We start from the raw sequence: 23,743 nt of genomic DNA, 5'->3' as shown, positions 1-23,743 counted from the left end.
AGAACCTCATCTAGGTCAAGGGTTTTTGGGAACTTTCACACTTCACAGATACGATAGAGGGCTCCATAAAGAACTAAAAATGGTTCCTTTATGGAGACAAGCCAAAGGACCCTTTTTTCGAGAGTGCACAGTTCTCAAATCTGCCACAAACTGTATTGCAATAGAATTTCATGCAAGTTTTTCAAAAACGTTTTTCAAATGTAATTTTCAAGCATTCATGTCATTCAGTGCCTTTTTATTAAACAGTCACAAGTCCCTCCTGTCTCTTCATCACTTTTCACAGTTTTTTGTGTGGGGGACTTTGGGGGATTTTTGACAGTACATGTGACCACAGGAAAAAGAAAACAGTCATAAATAATAGCAACAAATAAACACAAAGAAAAGAGAGCGCATTTGGCCGTGGATGTTAAAGGCTAGCTCTCTGGAGAGACACAGACACTGCTGCTCTAAAACCAATCTGCAGAGTTCATTGTCATTTTACCATGCCTGACCCATTGGTCATGGGGGATCGATGATTCATGAGGCCAGGTGGAGTCTAACACAAAGCTTACTGCATATACATATTCCCTCATTTTACATACACGGCATTAAGAAATACAGTAATTAAAAACAAGAACAAATCTATACTAAGGAGTAGGCAGAACAATACTCTTGGGTATTGGGATAGTGCACATACTCCTTAAAAAGAAGGGTACATACTCTTTACTCCAATGCAGTTTTTTAAATCGCCAACGTTTCAGCAGCAAGCTGCCTTCGTCAGGGCTTTAACGCACCAATTTCCGAACACAAACATAAAGATTACTGCATTTGAATTCACCCGTGAGACGGACAATCAAGATCACGTGAGAGTGCACATAGTCCAGCACTTTTGAGAAACCGTGACAAGCTCAGGCAGTAAAGTGACAATGAACTCGCCACTGCCCCTCAACACACAAATCAAATCACTTCAGAGGTGCACATGATGCATGATGAGATTGCCATGGTTAAAGCTGATGATGTAGTTTTTTTTCCCTCTTCCCATGCCTGGCTTTCTTCCAGCTTTCCTGAGCAATGGTAATGGTGAGGGGTAAAGGTGGGACATCCTGCTCACAACTTCTGGGTAAAGTTTTCTGGGAACACCCCCTTGGGAGCAAGGCCTTTGCTCTTAATCCAGTTGGCCTCCAGCATTCCCATCAGCCACCCGTCATCCTGTGGATACAAGTGTGAGTGACACAGTGTCAGGCACAGGGTGGACATAGCTGAACCTACCCTGTACAGGGGTAACCACAGAGCTGAACTCACCTGTTCATCGGGGTTGTCGTAGGACACAACCAGTACGGTGTCCCCAGATTTCATTTCAAGCTCATCGGCATCATTGGCTATGTAGTCATGCATCGCCTTAACCTGTTGAGAAACACAGGACACACACAAAAACACACAATGATTGCCTGTTAATGCACTTTAATTAGGAAAACAAGAATGGCTGTTGAAACACATTGCCTGGATCTGACTCACTTTGAAGACAAATCCTGGAGGCATTTCCACCTCCTCTGTTGACCCGTTGCTTGTTGCCACAGGCGACTCTTCAGCTTTAGCAGCAGGCAGAGAATTCTGGGTGAAGCAGGAAGACAGAGTCAACCTTGGGTATCTCCCAGACATGGCATGGGAAAAATGCACTAAAATGTATTTTGTTATCAAATACAATTTATACCTCAAAAGAAGTATCAATACAAAACAGTAAATGTTGTGGAGGCAAAATTTGCTTCACAGGCGAGTTATTTACCACACTAAAAAAAGTGAGCAACCCATATTTCCCATAGGTGAAATATGAAATTGCAAATAGAGAATTAATATTTTGCATGTTGATGACTTATTGAGGAGTCATCCTTGCCATAGATCCAGATACGGGCCAAAAGCCGGGTCTATGGCAGGGATCAGCAACTCACAGTCCTCGAGGGCCGAGAACTGCTGGTTTTCCACCCTCCCTTTACCTGGGAGTCAGGTGTGAAGACAGTCTGGCCAATCAGCACCACTAATTACCAGGGAGAAAAGAAAACCAGGGCTGGATTCACCCTGGATTCAGGGCTGGATTTGAGGGCCATAGTTAGTGATCCCTGGTCGATGGTATCAACAGAACACTTCATCCTGAGGTGATACTGGAGCAAGCCTCAGCCCATGGTAACTACTGCCCTGTCACTGCTGCCCACTGCTTTGTCCATTTATGTGGTCAGGGAAATAATCAATGTGAATTGAGACCTTATGTCAATGTCTGCATGTACACAGGATTTATACCCAGGTGAGAGTCACTTACAGATTCTGCTCCAGGAGCCTCAGCAGAGTCGGTCTTGTCCTCCTGTGAGAGGGAGAGGGACAGACTGAGCTCCTTCCCTTTATCTCATTCTCACCACCCATGTGCAAATTGCAAAAGGTTTGTAAAAATCATGTGTTGATTAATGTGTTTTACTAAATGACACACATAGAAAACATATTGATTTTGACATGATTATGGCCTCTTTCATATACCTCTATTTTTTAAAATATAAAAGCAGCCATAATCATATAAAAACAAATGTTTTAGCAAAACATACTGATCAGCATATATGATTTTTACAAACCTTTTGCATATGGGCAGGATCAACAGAAGCACTACATCCAACCACCCACTCACATTCAAAAACAGTCTTACCATCCGCACCATCCAAAATGCAATAAAGGTAATAGGTAATAACATTCCCTCTGGTCAAGGTACTGGAACAGGATACACAGGCAGATATTTTTCAAATATTACGTTATGTTCGGCAAAGTGAATGGACTTAATCATGAGATTTCAAACATAGTGTGGAGCGAATGATAATGCTCCAGATAGACTTGGTCTGACTATCTTAAAGTAAACATAAAACCAAAGACCATTGATAATAACCAATCCGGAATGAGTTGTAGAAGGTACACGGATGCGTTCAGTACATTTTGCAGCTTCACCAGGGAGCAATTCAAATTTGCCAGTGGTCCTTGGGAGAATTTGTGCAAAACAATCTTGGGGGTTTTCATATATTTTACATTGCAATACATGTTATTTAGCTGATGCTTTTATCCTAAGAAACGTACAGTTGATTAGATCAAGCAGAAGACAATCCCCCCTGAAGCAATGTAGGGTTAAGAGCCTTGCTCAAGAGCCCAACAGCTGTTTGGATCTTATCATGGCTACACCAGGGATCAAACCACCGACCTTTGCGGGTCCCAGTCATTTACCCTAACTGCTATGCTACAGGCTATTTAAAAGAGATGCTATCATTAACAACATAAGATCATTTTTAAATAAGGTAAAACCCTAGTTAGAATGAATAGAATGGATGGATGTCATTTTACAATCGGGACTTGGACTTGGACTTGGTCCACTGACTTTTGAATTTTTAATAAGAGAATACGCTCATACATAAAGCTAAGTTACCTAAATGTATCTTGACTATCAAAAAGTAAATCAGTTCACAGTATCAAGACCAATGGCAAATATTTAGCATTATTGGCTATGAGGTGCTTTGGTCATCTAGTGTTCAGATTTCAGCTGTGTATAAACACCATTTGCAATTAACGGAAGCAACTCGATGTGTGAGGGTGCAGTCAGTTAGGGGTCTGTATTTCAATGCTAACTGCTTTTTGATTGGGCACCGGTGGACTGCATGTTAAAGCTGCAAATAAAAGGTCTTCCTCTGACTCTACTCTATGCAAGCTTAGCGGTAGATTGTGTTGTAAAAATAAGCTGTAGTCCATGGTGTGACAGGAAGCAGACTGGTGGCACCATGCGTTTCAGAAGAGAACTGCAGATATCAACACTCTCCAGAATCAGCAATGGAGTTTGTGCATGAACACAGCTACGGTTCCAGATGGTCGGCCATTCCAAATTATGGTGGGAACTGGACATGTTTAGTCCCCACATTGGACACCATATGTATAAAAAAAGGAAGAAGTGAGCTTAATTACAAGGTATGAAACAAACAAATGAGAGTATGGCTAACATTTCCCTATTTATCCATCCATCCACTGCTCTATCTACCCCTCTACCTCTACACCCATCTACCTGCTCTACCCAACCATGCATACACCGCTCTATCTACCCTCTACGCCCATCTACCTGCTCTACCCAACCATGCATACACCGCTCTATCTACCCTCTACGCCCATCTACCTGCTCTACCCAACCATCCATCCACTGCTCTATCTACCACTCTACATCCATCTACCTCGGTGACTTACATTCAGGTACTCCCCATCCCCTGCAGTATAGCCACCATCTTGGCTCTCCTCCCCCTGTAGCTGCTCAGTGTCTGCATCAGTTGCAGTCTGTTCCTCTGCCCACCCAGCTTGGCTGTCACTGGTGTCCCAGCTCGCCTGTGCATCCGCAGCTGCCGGCTCTTCCACCCCTACCTGGGCCCCATCATCTCCCCAGTGAGTCTGCGCATTGTCCTCTCCATCATCGTTCCAGCCCGACTGCGCATCGGCCTGTGTGTCATCATTCCAGCCCGACTGCGCATCGGCCTGTGTGTCATCATTCCAGCCCGACTGCGCATCGGCCTGTGTGTCATCATTCCAGCCCGCCTGCGCATCGGCCTGTGTGTCATCATTCCAGCCCGCCTGCGCATCCGCCTGCGCATCCGCTTGCGCATCATTGTCCCAGCCCGACTGCGCAGGCTGGGCGCCATCATCATCCCAGTTAGACCGAGCAGTCTCTGCCCCGTCATCGTCCCAGCCCGACTGCGCAGCCTGCGCCCCGTCATCGCCCCAGCCCGCCTGCGTGTCATCGTCCCACTTTTGCGGCTCTGCAGGGGTTTGCTCAGGCTGGGAGGGGCGAGGAGGGGGGCAGTGCAGGAGAACGAGGGTATAAAAGAGGCGGTGAGGCGAGGGCAGGGGGAGCCAAAGGTAAGGGGAGGAAGAGACCAAAAGCAGGGACACAGGAGTGTCAAGATGAGGACATACATAGCCGAGTAGCTGGGGATGTTTGAACGCTGAAAGTTTGAATGTCCGCTGACCCTTAATACATACACGCTACCCGCAGAACTATTATTAGAATATGACAAGAAAATAAGCACATCCATCAACTAATAAAGAGTGCTGAGACTCAGCTCTGGAAGGGGCTGAAGAGATTGACTTGACCAATAAGAAACCAGGATCCCCCTTACCTCCCACATATCCCATGACACCACCTTCCGTGCAGCAACAAGAAGGAGAGATAAACAGATAAACAAACAGGCAGTATGTGCCACAATGACAGCCATTAGGAAAACACTACAATGATCACCACACCTAATTTCATAGAAACTATAACTACACATACAGTTCAATATTGTTTGTATAATGTTATGCACTATTATGCAATATTATGCCCTAGTCACACTGCGATGCCTCTGGGGCTGCTCCAAAAATCAACTAGCCCCATATCCTGCCTGGCTCCTTCACATATAGCAGCTTGATTTCCAACCGAATAAACAAAAAGTTACTATAATTTTGCATTCGTCTGATTCTGAATAGCAGTTATCTTACTGTATGTAACCCTACTTTCCAAATGCTAGCCTCATGCATTATTAGGATGTGTTTTGTGTAATTAGTCAAGGGGGTATACGTATAAGGAAGATGACGTGAAAGCAAAGCAAGAAGCAATGGGAGAAGTGTTGGTAAAAAGGTCATGTAAGCACTGCAAAGATTCAGTCTTATATTGATTAATTTGATCTTATTAATTAAATAAATATAACAAGTGAAGTAAGACAGTTTTACACATCTCAAACTTGCCAATGTCATAAAAACATTTCACTTCACTAATATTTTGTACTTGAGAGAGAAAAATAAGATCTGCAGTCTTATTACAAGACTAAAATGCTTGTTGAGACAGTGAGAGGTGAGAGGAGAATTGGGATATGATGGGGTAATATAAAGGGGCAATAGGATGCAGTGAGGTAAGGAAGGGTGATGTGAGTAGGGGAAGCCGGAGTAGTGGCTTGAGATATGCCTGGACGACTGGTGTGGTTATCACAGCAAGATGGGGGGAGGGGTGTTTGGCGGTACTTCCTGACCTGTGAGCATGAGGTGTCCATAATATCAGGCAAGGATCTGGGGGGGCGGGGCACTGGTGGCTCACACCTGAACCCCTGGGTCAATATTCATGCAGAGCACATGCATTTCAGCAGAGAGAGAAACAAGCAATTCACAGTTAGTTCAAGCCCAGACAGCACAGGGAGATGTTAACAAAAGCAGTGGGCTTGCACAATAAATTACCCTTCTTCCTTTATTTTCCCATGTACATTTCAAAAATGCAAGAATGCAAAAAATGCTCTAAACATAGAGTAATCATGAGTCTTCAGTCACCTCACAGATGTCCTATACAACACCTGACAGAAACTCTTGTCCATGTTGTGGGCGAATGAGGACATGCAAACTCACACATGTCAGTCTAATTTTAAACACGACACTGGACTTTCCCCCATGGTTTCCAATTTCACACTGAAGGCCACAGCAATTCGGTAGATACAGAAGCTACAATTAGGTACATGCCTGCCCGTCCATGTTGGGAACTGCCTGCTGACAATGAGGGGATGCAGCTGGTGGCGGCTCTGACCTGCTGGGCTATTTTCACAAAAATTCGCCAGAATGATCCATTCAAACAAATGTGGCATGTGTGTATCCCGAGTGTCTTCCTGAGTCGGCTCTTTCTCCTCTCAAACCAATGGGACAGTCTGACACACAGACTCATGCACTACAATAGTGACCTTGGGTTTTCTCTCACCTTGAAATGATGTTTGCTGAGCTATATGGATGTTTTTGTGAAACTGCCAATTGCAGAGTTTACACCTACTCAACACCTACTCCTGCTACATTCCTGGGTTGTCCTGCCGACCCACAGGCCAAGCCCACATGAAAGGGGGCGGGGGGAGAGGCTTCATGAACCAGAAATGGGTGGAGCCATCATATGCTAGTAGTACGATACAATCGTAATAGTAACAAAGGCCTGAAGATTCAATAAAAATCGGTGGCTGCTAGGAACAGCCTACAATCTCCTACTTAATGGAAGCGACATTAGCTCAGGAGGTAAGAGCGATTGTCTGGTAGTCGGAAGGTAGTCGAGATCGGTACCTTTCATGGCAGCCTTTCAACGTTGCTGTGTGAGTGTGTATGCGTATGAATGGGTGAATGAGAGGCATTCATTCTAAAGGGCTATATAAATGTTCACAAATAATTTAGCCCATCATGGAAAGAAAGGACATGCTTCTTTGCCTTTAATTTAACAGGATGTTGTGATAGGCTTAGATACCTGTTTACCCAGTTTTCAAAGGTTCTCAGTTTTACGATCACTAGCTTTATCAGTGCCACAAATATATAAATGTGTATTCTTCTGACACAAGTATTTGCTGAAAATTGTAATTCTCAGTTTAACGCCCCTATAGTGTCTGCAGCAGGGGATATAACACTCTTGCTAAATGGCTCGACTGGAGTCCACAGGGAAAGGCAGGACCACGTTTATCCAACCGGCCATTTTCCAACTGTTATGTTCCAATTGTACTTAAGCACTCCACACACTCAAGTCATCAGAGATATTCTCGTGACAGAGAATGTGCCCAAAATGTGCTAGGTTTGTCTCTCCCTTGTGCATTGTAATAAACCTAAATTCCATTATTCATTATCCTTGGAGGGCAAGGATAGAACATGCTCAAATTGCATTACTGAAATAAAACACGGTTACTGTGTGTCCATTTTTATTTCTTTAAAGTTTTTGTACAATATGTTGTACATCGAGTCTTTGATGAGCATCTGTTGTCACTGATGTTACTGCAATGGAAAAGGAGCACTGGGCATCAACACTGTTGACAGGGGCCATCAAACATCTGATTGACAAGGACAAGACCATTGAACACAGCGTAGACAACTGTATATATTGTCTCACTTTGTTTCTCCCAGCATTTGGCAATAGGCTATTGTTAAAATGTGTAGGCTTATACAAATAACACTGTAGGCTAAGTCAAGGTTGACAGTTACCAGGCTACGTACAGTAACCATCCAAAACCGCTAAGCATTCACGGAAATCACTATAAATCACGGAAATGGCAAACAAGGGAATGCCACCTCAAAATATACAGTATATTTGGTTGAAAATATACACACTTAACAAAAATATCAAAATAATCGAATTATCAGTAATATTTTCACATGCATAAAATAAATGCCACAATCTTTTGCAGAACATTCAGAGATGTACAAGTCAGTTTCAAATGCTCAGTTTGTCAATGAGACTACGAACTCGTGGCCTCCAACTCCAACCTCAAATCAATTGATTTTAGATCCACAGAATCCAGAAATATGCACTCTTTCTACAGAGCCGAAACTCACTCTAATAGAACAAAAAAATCTAACTCACTCTATTTAACAGATGCACAAAGCTCAAACAAACTCTCTATCAGACACACAAACCTCAAAATCACTCTATCTAACCAACCCAAAAACTTGCATCACACTGCCCCTAAGAGACGCACAAACCTGAAACACACCCTCACTATGCGGTACACAAATTCTCTACTTGCATACAGTAGTCTTTAAAAGACACGTATATTTCTGCCTTTGTTTCATGTAAAATGAGCACTATCACAGAGTGAGCTAAAGTGAGTTGAAACATGTGGCAGACATTACCTGTGATTCAGACTTGGGAATGGATGGGTCCTGTTGAGTGATGCTGTGGTTGGTGTCAGGCTTATCCCTGTAACCAGAGAGGGAGGAGAAGCACAGTGAATTAAATCTGTTTTGGGCATGTACTGGCCAAATGTACTGACCCAGTATACTGACCCAATCAGGCAAGGTTTCTCTGGACTCACACACACCAGAACACAACAGACAGCTGTGAGAGGCAGATATTTTCAAAAAACTTGAGGCACGTTCTTCAAACCCAACAGAACAAACTAAGTGAAAACGCCACCATTTCCATGCAAAACCACTCCAAACATCAATTATCACGCAAGCTTGCTCCCAGCACCCCAGAACATGCCAACTCACTTTCAATACATTGTCATGCTGTAGCTATGGCTGAGTTTCTTCAGTATGCTAGAGTCAAGCAGGGGGCTCGTACGGGATGCAATTCAACAACAATTCAACTGACATCCCTCTGCACTTTTTACCACACGATTTCACATCCACACGATTTCACATCCACATAAGTGGGCACCACATAACCCCCTTCCCCCGCCCTCCCCTAAACTCCAAACACAGTCCAGTGAGCACAGACATCTAAAAGAAAAAGGGCAGCTGGCCAGTGTTGGTACTCTACCTCTTTACTGATCCGGCTGCCTTCAAGCCCTTTCTGTGGGGATGGGGGCTCATTTATTCTAAAGCACTTTCACCAGCTCACAAAACACATCTTTACAGGTTGACCATCATGCTCAGTAAACTGCTGAAATTATTATGTTCTTGGTAGGATCACCCATGATAATAAGTAATTAAAAAACAGAAGTGGTTTGCACTCAAATAATAACTTTATTAAACACATGGAAACAAATAAGCAAACAATCATAATAAATAATAAACATGAAGTTATTAAGTTCAACTTTGAGTGTGCAACTTCTTTACTTCGCACCACCTCACAAAAGCAAAAGGTTTTCTCTGACACTGAACATCTTAGCAGTGCTTAGGAGTGCACAGGTAATCACTATGTGAAACTTAAATTTAAATAATCCGGAAGCACTGACATAGATTAAAAAATGCCTTCTACCAGATGGGGGCAGTAGTGATCTGACCAGTCATAATGATAACAAGGGCAAAGCAGAAAAATTTCACTTAACATTTCAAAACTGCAAAGTCCAATGGGTGGTTTGTGTGCTCTTTTAGCATATAAATTGCGCTGCATGTGGAAAGGCGTTCTTTGGATTTAAAGGTTTTTGAGCGTGAAAAGGCACAATGGATCTACAACATTTATCTGTGCCCTGATGAAGTCCAATTTATTTTGTTCCTGAATGGATAAAGGCTATTTAAATTCAAGTACAAACTTAGTATCTCAGATTTTTTTTTTCATTATTTTGGTAGACAGATACAGCCTTCCGTTGTGTTCTCTATGTGTGGGAATAATCTGGGAGAGGGAATACAGACGCTTGATGGTCAGGGCTTTCAGCATTTACACCAGTCACGGCCTCAGTGACTCACTTGTTCTGTTCTTCCAATTTGGTCATCACTTCGTTCAGGCTCTGATTCAGCTGAGGAAAGACATAATTCCAAGTTATCTCTGCCAATCTCAACACTGTCCTTAAGGTGTCATTTAAAATCACTTTCCGTGCCACTGTATTCCAAATGCTTTGTCTATGCAGACCTGGGTGAAATACATAATTGTTTTGGATTCAAAATACTTTTCTAAGCTTTACTGAGATTGTCTGGTATTAGAATTTGTTAAATACTCTGGATAAGAGCATCTGCCAAATGGCAATAACGTAATGTAGTGTAATGTAATGGAAGGACATAGTTTCTCACCTTTCCCATTTCTCTATGAAACTTCTCTGACAGTGATCCCACACTCTGGAATGTGTTAACATAAAAGCCAACACGACTGTGAAGACAGACAGGTAAGAAAGAGTGAGAGACACCCATCTTAAATAAACAAAGGAGCACAGTAAAAACTCCCCTTCCACTTGTCTCCCTCCTCTTTCAGTAGGACTCACCTGTTCCACAGTGCTGGGAGCTCCTCCTGTAGATCTACATTAATCTCGTCAAACACCTTCTGAGCTTTTCCCAATTCATCCTCTGCCTAGATACACACACACAAACGCACGCATACACACAGGCACATACACATACACATACACACACACAGCGCATAAGAAAACAATTACAGAACACTGTATGTACATTTGTATGCTGAATATCATGGTTACAAATTGCATAGCCTGCTGTATGATCTGGGAGAAAAAACTGAAATGTAGTGGGTGACTTCCCTGGTGTGAAATCCAGCTATGACCAGCTTGAAATACCAGCTACCAGCTGTTTCAAAACATAGCTTGAGCTGGTCAAACCATGTGGAGTATGGAGCTGGTTGAACGAGCCAACCAGCTACCAGCTGTTTCAAAACCTAGCTTGAGCAGTTTGTTTTTCAGCAGGGTTGCGCATGCATTTAGGAAGTGTTAGGACACATCTTGTACTGGCAGCACAATGAGGGTGGAGGCAGCAGTTCACAGGTCACCTGGTTTCTGGATAGGTTAGTCTGAGCAACATGATGCGCTGATATCATTCCCTGAGCCCACACAGGGGCTGCTTTCTCCAGGAGTGCAACTTGCTGGTCATGCACACAGACAAGGGAGGAGAGAGAAAGAGGGAGAGAAGGGGCGAGAGAGAGAGAGAGAGAGAGAGAGAGTGAGAGAGAGAGAAAGAGTGAGAGAGAGAGCGGGCAAGAAGGAAGCAAGTGTTCAAAGTTAAAACAGTCATTCAAACAGACAAACAGCTGAAAATACCTGGGTGTTTTGAGTATTGGAATCAATTAGCAAAAATAAAATGCTATGTTGAATGAACAGCAATACCACACACACACACACACACATGCACACGCATGCACATGCGTACACAAACACACACACACACACATGCACATGCATACACAAACACACACACGGACACACACACTCACAGTCATATACATACTAACAGAAAGGTTAATAAGAAGTGTTCTGGTTGTAGCAGCATGCACATACATGTAGCTGTTGGTTAATTTATTCAAATTGTAATTGCAGTGCTGAAACCAACTGTACATGTACCCTTCTGTGATTGAGCTAGTATCTTATCATCCTTGAACTCTTCCACCAATGAAAAGAATGAGGTTTTACTGTCTTCCCACAAATGAATAATAGTTTGCTGAGCATACTCAGTATTGACACTGGCCCTGAGATTTTCCGTTGGGAGGGTACTTACCTTGGCCAACTTGACCTCATCCTTTTTCTTGCTCTTCTGTATAGAGGCAACGTGGTGTCGTGCACTGTCAAAGTCCACCAGTTTCCTGTCGCGCTTCGCAATGCGTGCCTGCAGGGGGAGTAAGCGAGCCATGCGGACCATCACAACTCCGGCAACAAAACTGGAGAACCGAATTAAAGCTCAGGACAAATAACAGAGCTACCTCCTACCTTAATATCGGGGAACTGGCCCAGGTACGTATCCATTGAGATCAAGGCTTGGTCCACCAGTTTCTGATGAAAGTCTATCCACAGAAGGTCAGTGTCCTGCAACGCAGTTAACAAATGAACACACCTGCACACGTACACAAAAAAACACATACATTTGAACCTATGCATATAAGCACACACACGATTCGGTCTAGTTACAGAATTTTAACTACCTGCACACTACTATGGGACAGAAAACTACAGAGCTACGGGGCCCCGAGAGAGACCCAGACTATCTACACACACTGAGCCCCATTTACCTCCAGGATTATATCCAGCTCTTTCTCTATCATCTCCTTTAGCATAACAGTGAGGAGAGAGTGGAGAGTGAGAGACGCAAACATGAGAGACTACAGTGTGAGTGTGTGTGTGTGTGTGTTAACGTGTATTGATATGTATGTGCACATTTGCATGTGTGTACATATGTACACATGTCCATTCGTGAGAAAGACAGATATATGGACAATTGGGGATAAAGAGATACGACAGAGCTGACAGGAAGGTGATGTGACATGTAGGAACATAACAACAAATATATTTCTGACAGTTTTCTTCTTCTGAAAATGGCACCACCCTCCACCAAGAGTGTCACTGATTCACTTTCCTGTTATGAACATGTGTGTTTATCACTGAACTCAAACACAAGAATGTTTGAGTTCAGTAACCAGGCTGAACCCTTCCAGGACTAATGATAATGGTGACCTCAGCAATGGAGTCCACTTCCTCCTTGCCGTACCACTCTGGCTCGTACATGTCGGCCAGGCACTCCTGCAGACGCCTGGAAGAGTCGTGCATGGCTGCGGGTAAATAAATAGACAGAGACAGACATCACTCACACAGCAGGACAGCTGGACACACACGTCACATCCAGGACCTGATTTTCATAGTTTTCATTCCACTGCTGCGTCATTCCAGCATACTGTACATGAGACTGTGTCTTACACATTAGGCATGAGCCTCACTCACTAAGTAGCGCACACTCACATGCCCAGTTCCAAATATCTCATACACTTCAATGACTGTGATAGCCCTGGTGTCTCACTGGTTTAGATGGCAAATCTGATATACAATATCTTGGTCTTCCTTGATTCTGGTTGATTGATTTAGTTGTATTTATATTTGTATTTTTTATTTTATTTTATTATTTTATTTTATTATTTTATTTTATTTATTTATTTTTGCGGGGCAGGGGGGGGATATGGACACATTGTGCAGCCCAAAGGATATTATATTAAGATGTTCAATTCTTGTTTCCATCATGGTAGATGTAGATTTAATAATGAAAGCACATCAGCGCTTAAGTTAAATCAGTAATTGTTGCCAGGGTCTAAATTGGCTGCTGATTGAAAGGAGATAATAAAAACTGGTTCTCCAGGATTGGAGTTTGAGACCCTTGTGGTCTATGTTTAAATTAAAATGAGGCAGAAATACATTTTAAAATGGAAATGTGTTGTGTAAAACACCTGTTATTTCCAGAGGTCCTAAAATTAGAGTGACACTGCTTTGAGTATTTTAGGGGGCGATGCAGAATCTGATCACAGCCCTGGTCTTATAAATGGACTGAAGTGAGGATTATCAGTGTGAGGTACTACAGCAGGTGCTGTGCTCTCCATTAAAAAGCTGTAACTGCACTGGGTTAAACCAGGAATTTAGTTTTTTAATTAAAAATGCCACCATTTGGTGCTAATATGATTAAATACAGTAAGCTCAACGCTGTTTTGGAGCTGTACTCCAAAAAAAATTATATTTGTAATCAAATTCACAATTCACAGGTTGGGCACATTCTCAGCCTTTCCAGAATTTTCCATTTTTTTGCTTTGGAAAACTCCTTTGTTGCTTTATTATTATGTTTGGGTCAGTCTATGTCTGTCTCAAGCATTATGGAGCGCACAGTATGCTGTACATAGACATCACTGAGTACATCATTTATAACAACAAACCTTTGACAGCTGCCAAGTAAGTCCTCAGGTCCTTCTGAAGTTTGGTGCCTTCTGCCTAAAAACACACCAGAAGGACAAATCAGTGCAATCAGAAAGAGGTGGAGAATGGAGGATCTGAAAGGAAAATACAGACCTGTAGGAAACAGGGCAATCTGTGTGTGTCTGTGCATGTCCACAGTACTAGCATAATATAAAAACAAATTGTGGGTATAGAATTATATTATATTATGAATACATACTACAAAATGAATCTGCTCATATCTGTAGCCTCCAGAAATAACACGACTTTGGAGTTACTTGAATTTTCTTCCTTCTGAATGCTCTCAGACCCACCAATGTAAAACCGGAAGGCCTGTAAGTACCTAAAATGTCATTAGTTGCACACACTGTCTGGACCCATAAAAGACACTACAAGTCTGTGTGCAGTCTGTGTGGAGAGGTCTGTCAGGGAGATTTAGGTATATTTGAGAGAGGTATCTATATGAAAGACAGGTCTAACTGAGGGGAAGGAGGTCTGCTCACTTTAACAGACACTGCAGGGCTCTTACCATTTGCTTGTTGAAGTTTGTCACACTCTCCTCAAATGCGGCATCCTTAGTCTCATCTGCTTTACCCAGCTTCTGTAGAACCTGCAGTACAACACAATCACCATTCAACATGGACTAGTCACACATTTCTATTAGTTCCAGGTTCGTAGTCATTATCTTACAGTGGGGTGCAAAAATTTGGGCACCCCTGGTTTAAATGTCTGTTACAATGAATCTGTGTGTGATCGAAAGCAAACCTGAACTGTAAATGCTACCAATTTAAACATGAGACCTTTCCGCAGATTTTAAAGCAAAAATGCTTTTTATTTTCATTTTTTAGTTTTCATAAATCATATAAAAAAGGAAAATGGCACTGTGCAAATGTTTGGATTATAATTTGTTACTTTTTAAGAAGATTATTACTAAGGCCCAGACCCAGGTGATTAACTCGTTACGGCCTCAATGAGTATAATTCCAGGGCTGAACTTTTCATTCTGAAGTAACTCCATGCCTTCTAAAGTATCCAACTGCAGTGGCTGTTCTGTCTGGTGTTCCTATAAACAATGTCCAAGGATGTCAGAATGAAGATGGTTCATTTCCACCAAGGAGAAGGCTACAGAAACTCTCAACATTTCAAACTACCTATTTCCATTGTCAGAAACATTATTAGAAAATGGAAGATAAATGGAACAGTTTAAGTCAAGGCAAGGTCTGGAAGACCAAGACAGATTCCAGATAGAATGGCCTGAGACCTGATGAGAAATGCTCAGAAGAACCCATACATCCCTGCAAAAGACCTGTAAAAAAGAGTAGCAGACATAGGTTTAGCTGTTCACAGGACAACAATGCAACAAAATACTTTAAACAAGAAAGACCTGGCCAGAAAGAACAACCTCAACACAAAAATAAGCGTCTGAAGTATGCAAAAGAAAACATTGAGAAGCCTGAAGGCCTTTTGGAATAATGTGCTTTGGACTGAGAAAACCAAAATGGAACTTTTTGGCCACCACCAAAGAAGTTACGTTTGGGGGAAAAAGGGTGATGCCTTTGTAGAGAAGAACACCTTGCCAACTGTTAAGCAAGGAGGTGGATCCATTATACATTGGGGCTGTGCGGCAGCTGGAGGCACAGGAAATATTGTGCGAGTGGAAGGAAGAATGGATTCCACCAAATATCAAGACATTCTAGAGTCTAATTTTCAAAAGTCAGTCCAAGTTGAAGAGAGGTCGGGCATTCCAGCAAGACAATGAACCAAAGCCTGCCTCGAAATCAACCATGAAGTACCTGCAGGAAAGACAGGTGAAGGTTTTGGAATGGTCACCCCAGACTTGAATATTATTGAAAATCTGTGAAGAGATCTCAAACATGCAGTACATGCAAGAAGGCCAAATAATATTTTGGAACTAGAGGTTTTCTGTCAGGAAGAATAGGGAAAAAGTGTGCACTGAAACTCTTAGCTGGCTAAAGGAAGTGTTTACAAGCTGTTATAGTTGCCAGAGGAAGAGTTACAAAGTACTAACTGACAGGGTTCCCAAACTTTTGCACAGTGCCTTTTTTTTAATTTTGAAAACAGTAAAAAATTAAATTAAACAATAATCTTGCTTTAAAATTTAAAGAAATGTGTCATGTTTAACGTAGTACCATTTAGAGGTCAGGTTTACTTCTGTCTACTTAGATATTAATTGTAGGCTTTTTGACCAGGGGCGGTCAAATTTTTGCACACCACTGTATATGATGTTTTCACATACTGCAGCGGCAATTATCATGATTACAGTCCTTTCTAGCTATATAGAGCAACCCATGCTTATGCCACCTTTATGGATCATTGTAAAACAACTACTTGTATGTTTTTACCCTTTCTGGTTCTAATAATTAAGCTCACCTACTTATAAATAATATAGGATACTTATTAATTGATATGGTACATGCTTAACATAAGCAATACTATTACTTGTACTGTCCATTTAGTGATTATATAAACAATACTGAAAGCCTACACTCAAAGCTGAAAAAAGGTCTTATCACCATTCAGATAGCAAATACATGAAACACTGCTTCATGTTTGTCTGATTACATTTAATGAATAGATGTGTTGGGTAACTTGCGTACAAGAGATAATGCAGTACATCACTTTGTAATGTTTCTGCTGGTCCCCAACAAACTGGCGCACAAGATTTTGGAAAGATAGAGAGATATGTAGTGAGTACCATAATGTTTTGGACAAATTTTAGATTTATAAGTACACAATTTTAGATTAGCAATTCACATGTGGTTCTCAGGTATTTAAATCATTTAAATAAATTATAGCAAACATTTTAGTGCACCATAATATGTAGTCATCCACCAAGACGAACTATGGACCCAGCGGAGCTCAGTCAGGATCACGTTGTGCAGCAGACTTTTCAACTCAATTACACTTTCACCACTGAGTGCGGCCGGAATGTGACCCTCACTACATTTTTGGTGAAGGGACTGTCCCAGTGTGTTATGGAGGAGCTGGCATCCTGAGATCTTCCTGAATCCCTGGATCAGATGATCAGGCCATTTGCATTGACTGGAGGGTGCGAGAGCACATTCTTGAGAGAGAAACACTTTCCCATCTCAGCATTAACCTGCGATTTTCCCACACATCATATACAGCCCTACCTCCATTGACAGGAGGGAGATGCGCATTCAGGACTGGCTTTGTATATACTGCACTCAACACAGTCACTTCATTTTCAACTTCTTACTTCTTCGTAAGTAAGAAGGACAGGGGGCTACATCCTGATATCAACTAAAATTAAGCATCACCATTATCCTCTGACCGTAATTTCCTCTTCTTTCAAGTCTTTGCAAGGAGCCAGGAATTTTCTGAAACTAAACATGAAGAATGCATACCACCTTGTGTGCATCAGGCAGGGGAGATGAGTGGACGCACTTAGCAGCCACTATGAGTACCTGGTGATGTCATTCGGGCTTACAAACTCGGCCACCGTCTTCCAAGCCCTTGTTACCAATGTGCTCCGGAATGTCCTTCACACTTTGTGTGAATCCACCTGGACTATATTAATCTTTTCCACCTGTGAAGCCATTTGTCCCAAACATTATGGTGCCCTGAAATAGGCCTGAAACAAACCATTGTTTGTTTCAGGCCTATTGAATTATTTGCTAATGAATCTAAAATTGTGGAGTACAGAGACAAATCAAGAAGGTTTCAGTTCTGCATTTGCATTGTACGCAATTGAAAGCATATAATCGTTGCTCTCACTCTCATGGAAAAAATATAATGCTTTGCAGGGATCCATAACCTTGAACATGCTACACTACACAAAGTAGATACTGTGTATAGATACAGTGTGCCCAAGACACAAATTAAAAACATTGAGTCACACCAAAAGTAAGTAATGGATGATGGGTTGTCATTAAAAATGCATAAGAACAGACCAGAAGTGAATGGGGCCAAAAAGTGAGAGAAAATTGTGGGAAGTTGGCAGAGAATAAGTAACAGGAAAGAAACAGGAGAAAGAGAGGCAGGAATAGTAGAAGACAGCAAAATAACAAAAAAGTAAAACATGGAGGGGGGAAATCCCATGTTGATATAGGGAGATGAGATGATTATATTAGTTAATGGAAACTGCGTGTCTAATGCACTTATCAAATGTGACACATTACTGGCCCTGGGATTCAAAATAAATACATATAAAAAGATAGATTTGCCCAATGTCAGGACAGCCAAAAACAAGGATTTCAGGAAGTTGCTGTCAAGACAAGTGAGTACAAAACCACATGTCCTTCACCTTGCTAAAATTCAAATGAAAATAACCACAGAACAGCATAGTAGCAGTAAGAGAATTGCAGCACGAGCGTGCCCATAGTTTTGCCACAACTTGCCTACAGTAGGCTACTGATGATGCCCTTTTTCCCGAAATAAGACACAAGAAATGCAGTTTTCTCTTATTGTGGAATACAGTAAGGCAAGGCTTCCCAACCCTGTTCCTGGAGATGTCCAGTCCTGTAGATTCTCACTTCAACCCCAGTTTGACATACCAGATTATTCTAAGCAGCAGCTCAAGGAGATCTCAAGCTGTCAAATGAGGCATACTTTCTTAGGGTTGGAGTGAAAACCTACAGGATGGTAGATCTCCAGGAGCAGGATTGAGCAGCCCTGCAGTAAAGGGTGTGATGGGGGTCAGGGGGTAAGGTGGGTACATGTAATGAGTGAAAAAGCAGATGAAAGAGCTGGCCTGTTAAGATGAAAGGAGGGATTACAGCAAAGAGGAGAGGAAGTGAGAGTAGAGAGGGATCTGTACATGGAATGAGAGAGCAGGGAGTCCAACTGTTGTGTAACATGAGCAGTCAGGTTTAATCCTTTTCTCTTGGCCACCTAATCACCTAATACTGGACACACCTACCCTCAGACACAACAGTGCTTCCTCCAATGGGAAAGCCTGTTGCTGACGTAGGAGGAACAAGTACATCATAAAAACCAGGTGCAGGTGCACATCCAGTCACTGCCTCCAGTTTCAAGTTGTTACTCTCCCAAGAGGAGAAGGCCAGCAAGCTACAGCACTTTGCACGCCCACCTAGACGCACACCATACCACAGGAGTCACAGGTCAGAGCCTGTAAGCTCCAGGGTGGGAAAGAGGAGCACACTCTTCTGGGTGAAACCCAAGCCCTGGTTCCAGCCAGTGGGAGGCACGCACCCCTCCTCCACAGCATTCCAGGGGGCTAGAGGCAGGATCATCTGTTCAGGGGCTCTGTATAGTTTCCAGTATTCCTGCTCCTGGGGAACTCCCATGGATACGGCACTTGTACAGAAGGTGATTATGAATGAAACCATGATTCAGCATCACAGATAAAAGCTATTGCTCAGACTATGTATGCATCCCATTTAACAATGGCCGCATATGGGGAATGAATAGTAAAATTTAGTCATTTTATAGGGGTTTGGCCTCCGTGTGTGGGCAGAGGATTCTGCATGTGTCATGACATAAGAGTCTATAATTGTCTGTAATTTTGCTGGTGGAATATGACACCATTCTTCCACAAGAAATCCACTCAACTCACACTTGGTAAGTTCATGTAAGTGGAAAATGCTGTCTCAGGCATTGTTCAAGAATATCCCATAAATGTTTGACTGGGTTCAGATTTGGTGAGTGAGAAGGCCATAACATATGGGGACCATGAGTGTCGTGTTCCTCAAACCATTGCCCTGTGGACAGGGCACTGTCACCTTGAGACACCCATCTCAGTTTGAAAACCAATTCCAGCAGAAGTTATATTGTGTTTCCGTCAATTGTTTTGTTTCAGGTGCCCTCAGATTTTAATACTTCAAGTTCTTCTCTACATTACATTACATTACAGTCCAAAAAATTATCACGGGGGTCTGTCCAGTCAGTGTCATGATAAAATGTTATGATAAATTTCCTTTGAAGCGAATTAATGTACCCAAAACCTGGTCTTGCCTCCTTTTTTTGGTCTGTACCTTGATTCTAACTGAATAAATTCAAATAATGGTGGTACAAAGGTTAACTAAGCCAGCATGGAGGGGCATAAGAGTACATACAGAAGGGCAAGTGAGACCCAGGAAGGGGTACTCAAAAGTCTTAAAATAACAATGGTGAACATAAAAACCAAGGGACTTTCCACCAATAATAATGACAGCACTGACAAACCCCACCCACAACTAGTGATTGGCCACAATGCACCAACACAGATACATAATTTGCAGCCTTACTTACCAATGCATGTCTTCAAACTATCTTAGAATGCTCATTAACAACTGACCTGTCTTTTATTTATATCACAATGTTACCCTATTTACACATTATCATAGAACGCTCCTGCTTCAAACCTACAGTAGAATTATAAAAATAAAGTAAAATGAATACAGGAGTTCAGATATGGAGACCTTCCAGCATAAAAGCCCACAAGTAACTCCACAAAATGTATACATATCATGTACACTTATGCACGAGGCTTCAATCAGTCTATGTACCCGAAAGAAGCTGTGATGTCTAAAGTACACAAAATATCCACTATGTTATTTCTATTAATTCAGTGCACTGTACCATTGTCCTGAGTCTCATTCCATCGATCAGAGTATAAGACTATTGTATGCGAGAGGTGTAATCCTCTTCTGCAACCTGTCAGCAGATTGTACAAATCTGTTTGCCTGACTGGACTTTACAACACTAAAGCTTTCTGGACAAAATCCCTGCCTCCCCCCAACCATGCCAAGACCTCTAAGGGGTGAACTCCAGCCCTATGAGGAGGCAGAGAGGACATTTCCCTGGATGTTAAGGGTCTCTGTGCATCTCCATGTTTGTTTTACAGGAGCCCCTAGGTTGGGTTGGCTTCTGCTGACTGGTGTTCAGTTTCAGCCCAGGACCAAAAATACCCAGCAGGCAGGAGCGAGGCTCCACCCACCCTAGGGTTCAGGGGGGATTAGCCAGCAAGCCTCAGTCTGCTGGCTATTCATAGGCACCCTCCACATCCTGCTGAGACACATGCAGCAAGAGGACAGGTGTGGGGGCGGGGCCTGCTGCGTAGACTGCCACTGAAACAGTGGAAGTGGTGCCTGTGATCATGGGGGCGGGGCTTGTTCCATGAATGGGCAGGATTTGAACTCTGGAGGTTGGGTCTGTGTGTGAGGGGCAGGGTTTCAGGCATCACTGGGGACAGAGTAATGGCATGAAAGTTACGAGGCCAGGGACCCCCCCCCCCTCGCCACCTCCAGTACAGGGAAAAAAATAGTTCATTCTTATTTCTCATCATCTTTTATTCCATCATCTGAGGCTGACTGAACATCATTGAAAATGTGCGCTACACCAGAGAAAGCACATCATTAAAGGGTATTGTCAGGAGCATATATGAATTCAAGGGACAAACGTATCCTTTCCCAAACTGAGGCGCAAGCTGCAGTCGGTTTATTGAACGGAAGGGGTGGGGTGGGGCTCTGTAGCAGCTGCTACAGTTTAATATTCCTCCGCCTGGCACGGTTCCCCATGAAGAGGAGACTATGACCTTCCACACAGAGAGAGTAATCATCTTGATGAAGTCAGTAAGTTGCGACAGGGGTTACGAACCGAGAGTCTTTTCTGAAGCCTCTGCACCCCCAACCAACTTCCTTCTCTTGTTCGAGAAAGTGCTATTGCTGGCCTTATCTGGCACAGGCAAAAGTGTATTTAGGAATTATTTTTATTTTACTCCACCAAATCTGCATTGAAACATCTCCTCATTTCCATGTTCATTTGTCTTCTTTCTTCCCAATGTTCATCTTCCAAATGGAACTTTGAAAGAGAGATCATGTGTGCCCTGAAGGTCCACTGCCCTGCATGACCCAAACATATCCACCAATAACCTCACAAGGAACTCGGACAATTCAAATATATTAGAAAATAATGTGAATTTAATTGCTGGAAATGTGATTACATCGCAAAGAGATACTTGCAACAGCATTTTCTCTTCAGTATCATAAATACTGGTGGAACACAGACGCTTGACTACCAGCACTCATGGACAAAATTATATGATTTCCCAGTGTGAAGATAAATTGCAGCTAAACATTTCTCAATGTAGGCTGCTATATCACTCCATGTAGGCTACTATATCTATGTTTGTCTTCAGCATTACCTCATTTATTCAACAATATTGTAATAAGATAATGTGGAGGTCAAAGAAGCAGCGACGGATCTATCAACATGGATCTACATCTACAATTAGATTCACGCAAGTGATAATAACAACACTGTTACATTCTGGATGCCAGATAGCCGATACTATTTAAATCAGGATAATACATCACGTGTTCTTGGAGAATTATCCTATCCAGGAGATTAGTTAGCTCGCTACCTAAGAAATGATGCTCACGATAGAATACCGACCAAACAAGTCAAGGAGCGGATGACATTACTTGACACCAGTTCATTTATCATTGTCTAAATGAAATGACAATTAAGTTCGACACAACACTAGCCATTTAAATCCAAATGACAAGTGCATGTTACAGTTAATGTGTAGCCTAAATTGTTGACCAGAAAACATTCACAAGGCAATTAAGTTCACACTATTCAATCAACTAGCATATTTTGTCCCTTTCAGTCTTCCAGCAACTACACGGCCACTGTCTGTCCAGACTACTTCTGCTCTCAAAGTAGCCTACCAACCCAACACTGGTCAAGCTAGATGGCAGACAGTAGACTGCTGCCTCGCTTCCCACTAGAGAACCAGATTGACACGTTGTCCGGCCGCTGTGACGAGAATAGACTCAGAATGCTCTAGCCTTCCTATAATATGAAATAAATTAATTGCCCTCACCTTTTCTTGTGCTCGTGTTAACTTTTTCTGCATGTTGCTGGCCAGTTTTCCAGCAGTGACCCCTTTCCCCGCCTCAGCCATCTTGTCTTCTTTTGGGCTTTTATTCACCAATCAGGCAATAAACTAGATAGCCTATAGAAAGTTTGCGGAGGCACTACACTGTCGAAATAAAAAAGAGCGTGCACGAGAAGAGTACAGTGTATTCAATTCAATCCGAGGGTGGGGGTAACCTTAAAGGGATACAGCCCAGTCCGAAGCCAGTTGCGCGTAACTCTAAGCCTTGTTGGACTGCCTCTTAAAGGTACAAGGTAGCATCACTTCACTTGTCTTGGCTCGTGGGAGGGAAGGAGGCGAGACCGCCCTATATGCAATGACGGGTTGTTCTGTCTTTCGGAATTTTTGCTTTTGTCCGAAAGCTTTTCTGCAAGCAACAAGGACGCTGAAACATTGCTGCCACTCCCCACCTTATATTTCCCTACCTTTCCACACCCTATACCCTATTCTCTATACGATACATGATTTTCTCGGGTCTCAAGCATGAGAAAGTTTCTAACAAAAAAACCTCCAGGTTTTTATGCACTATAGCCTTACTACAGTGGACCGGCCGATCTGCTATCTGCCTGAAATTGCTAGACGGACAGTCCGACCGCGCCTCAAAATCTTGAGTTAAATTGAACGGTGACCGTCCCATTGCTATCCTACCCCATAGACTGTGGAATAGTCTCACCAAAGCTTCAGACTGAGCTAATCGGAGTCAGACATCTAAAAACGTTTTTCGCATTTGCCTGACGTGTGGTTATTTCATTAATGTTACATATTGCGTTCATGTT

At 42.6% G+C, this 23,743-nt stretch overlaps 1 protein-coding gene across 4 annotated transcripts; it reads right to left on the bottom strand.

The window, feature by feature from the left end:
• Positions 1-218: 218 nt before the first annotated feature.
• On the bottom strand, positions 219-23,203 carry LOC133124116 (myc box-dependent-interacting protein 1-like). Of its 4 annotated transcripts, XM_061235018.1 has the most exons (16): positions 22,914-23,202; positions 14,632-14,712; positions 14,084-14,138; positions 12,846-12,940; positions 12,105-12,200; positions 11,896-12,003; positions 10,656-10,741; positions 10,468-10,543; positions 10,147-10,196; positions 9,278-9,310; positions 8,647-8,713; positions 4,231-4,812; positions 2,291-2,332; positions 1,495-1,590; positions 1,282-1,383; positions 219-1,188 (listed from the first exon to the last, which is right to left on the bottom strand). In XM_061235018.1, exons 1-16 carry the CDS (start codon positions 22,992-22,994, stop codon positions 1,087-1,089), a joined length of 1,752 nt encoding a protein of 583 aa, XP_061091002.1. In that variant the 5' UTR covers positions 22,995-23,202; the 3' UTR covers positions 219-1,086. The 4 variants fall into 4 exon arrangements, with proteins under 4 accessions (XP_061091002.1, XP_061091003.1, XP_061091004.1 ...); XM_061235019.1 differs by lacking the exon at positions 9,278-9,310 and having other exon boundaries at positions 22,914-23,203; XM_061235020.1 differs by lacking the exon at positions 4,231-4,812 and having other exon boundaries at positions 22,914-23,172.
• Positions 23,204-23,743: the final 540 nt, after the last annotated feature.

This window comes from Conger conger, chromosome 3 (genome assembly GCF_963514075.1).
Source record: "Conger conger chromosome 3, fConCon1.1, whole genome shotgun sequence".
Taxonomy (NCBI): domain Eukaryota; kingdom Metazoa; phylum Chordata; class Actinopteri; order Anguilliformes; family Congridae; genus Conger; species Conger conger.
Note: the sequence above shows the minus strand (reverse complement) of the source record. Positions and strands in the feature narration are given on the sequence as shown.

What these genes read in the sequence shown, in the direction of transcription:
- LOC133124116 (XM_061235018.1), bottom strand. Translation starts at nt 22,994, where the DNA reads ATGGCTGAGGCGGGGAAAGGGGTCACTGCTGGAAAACTGGCCAGCAAC. An exon ending in AAATTGGAAGAACAGAACAA is followed by an intron (nt 9,311 to 10,146) that starts GTGAGTCACTGA and finishes CCATCCCCACAG; the next exon opens with AAAGGGCTTGAAGGCAGCCG. An exon ending in GCAGCCGGATCAGTAAAGAG is followed by an intron (nt 8,714 to 9,277) that starts GTAGAGTACCAA and finishes CTCTGGTTACAG; the next exon opens with GGATAAGCCTGACACCAACC.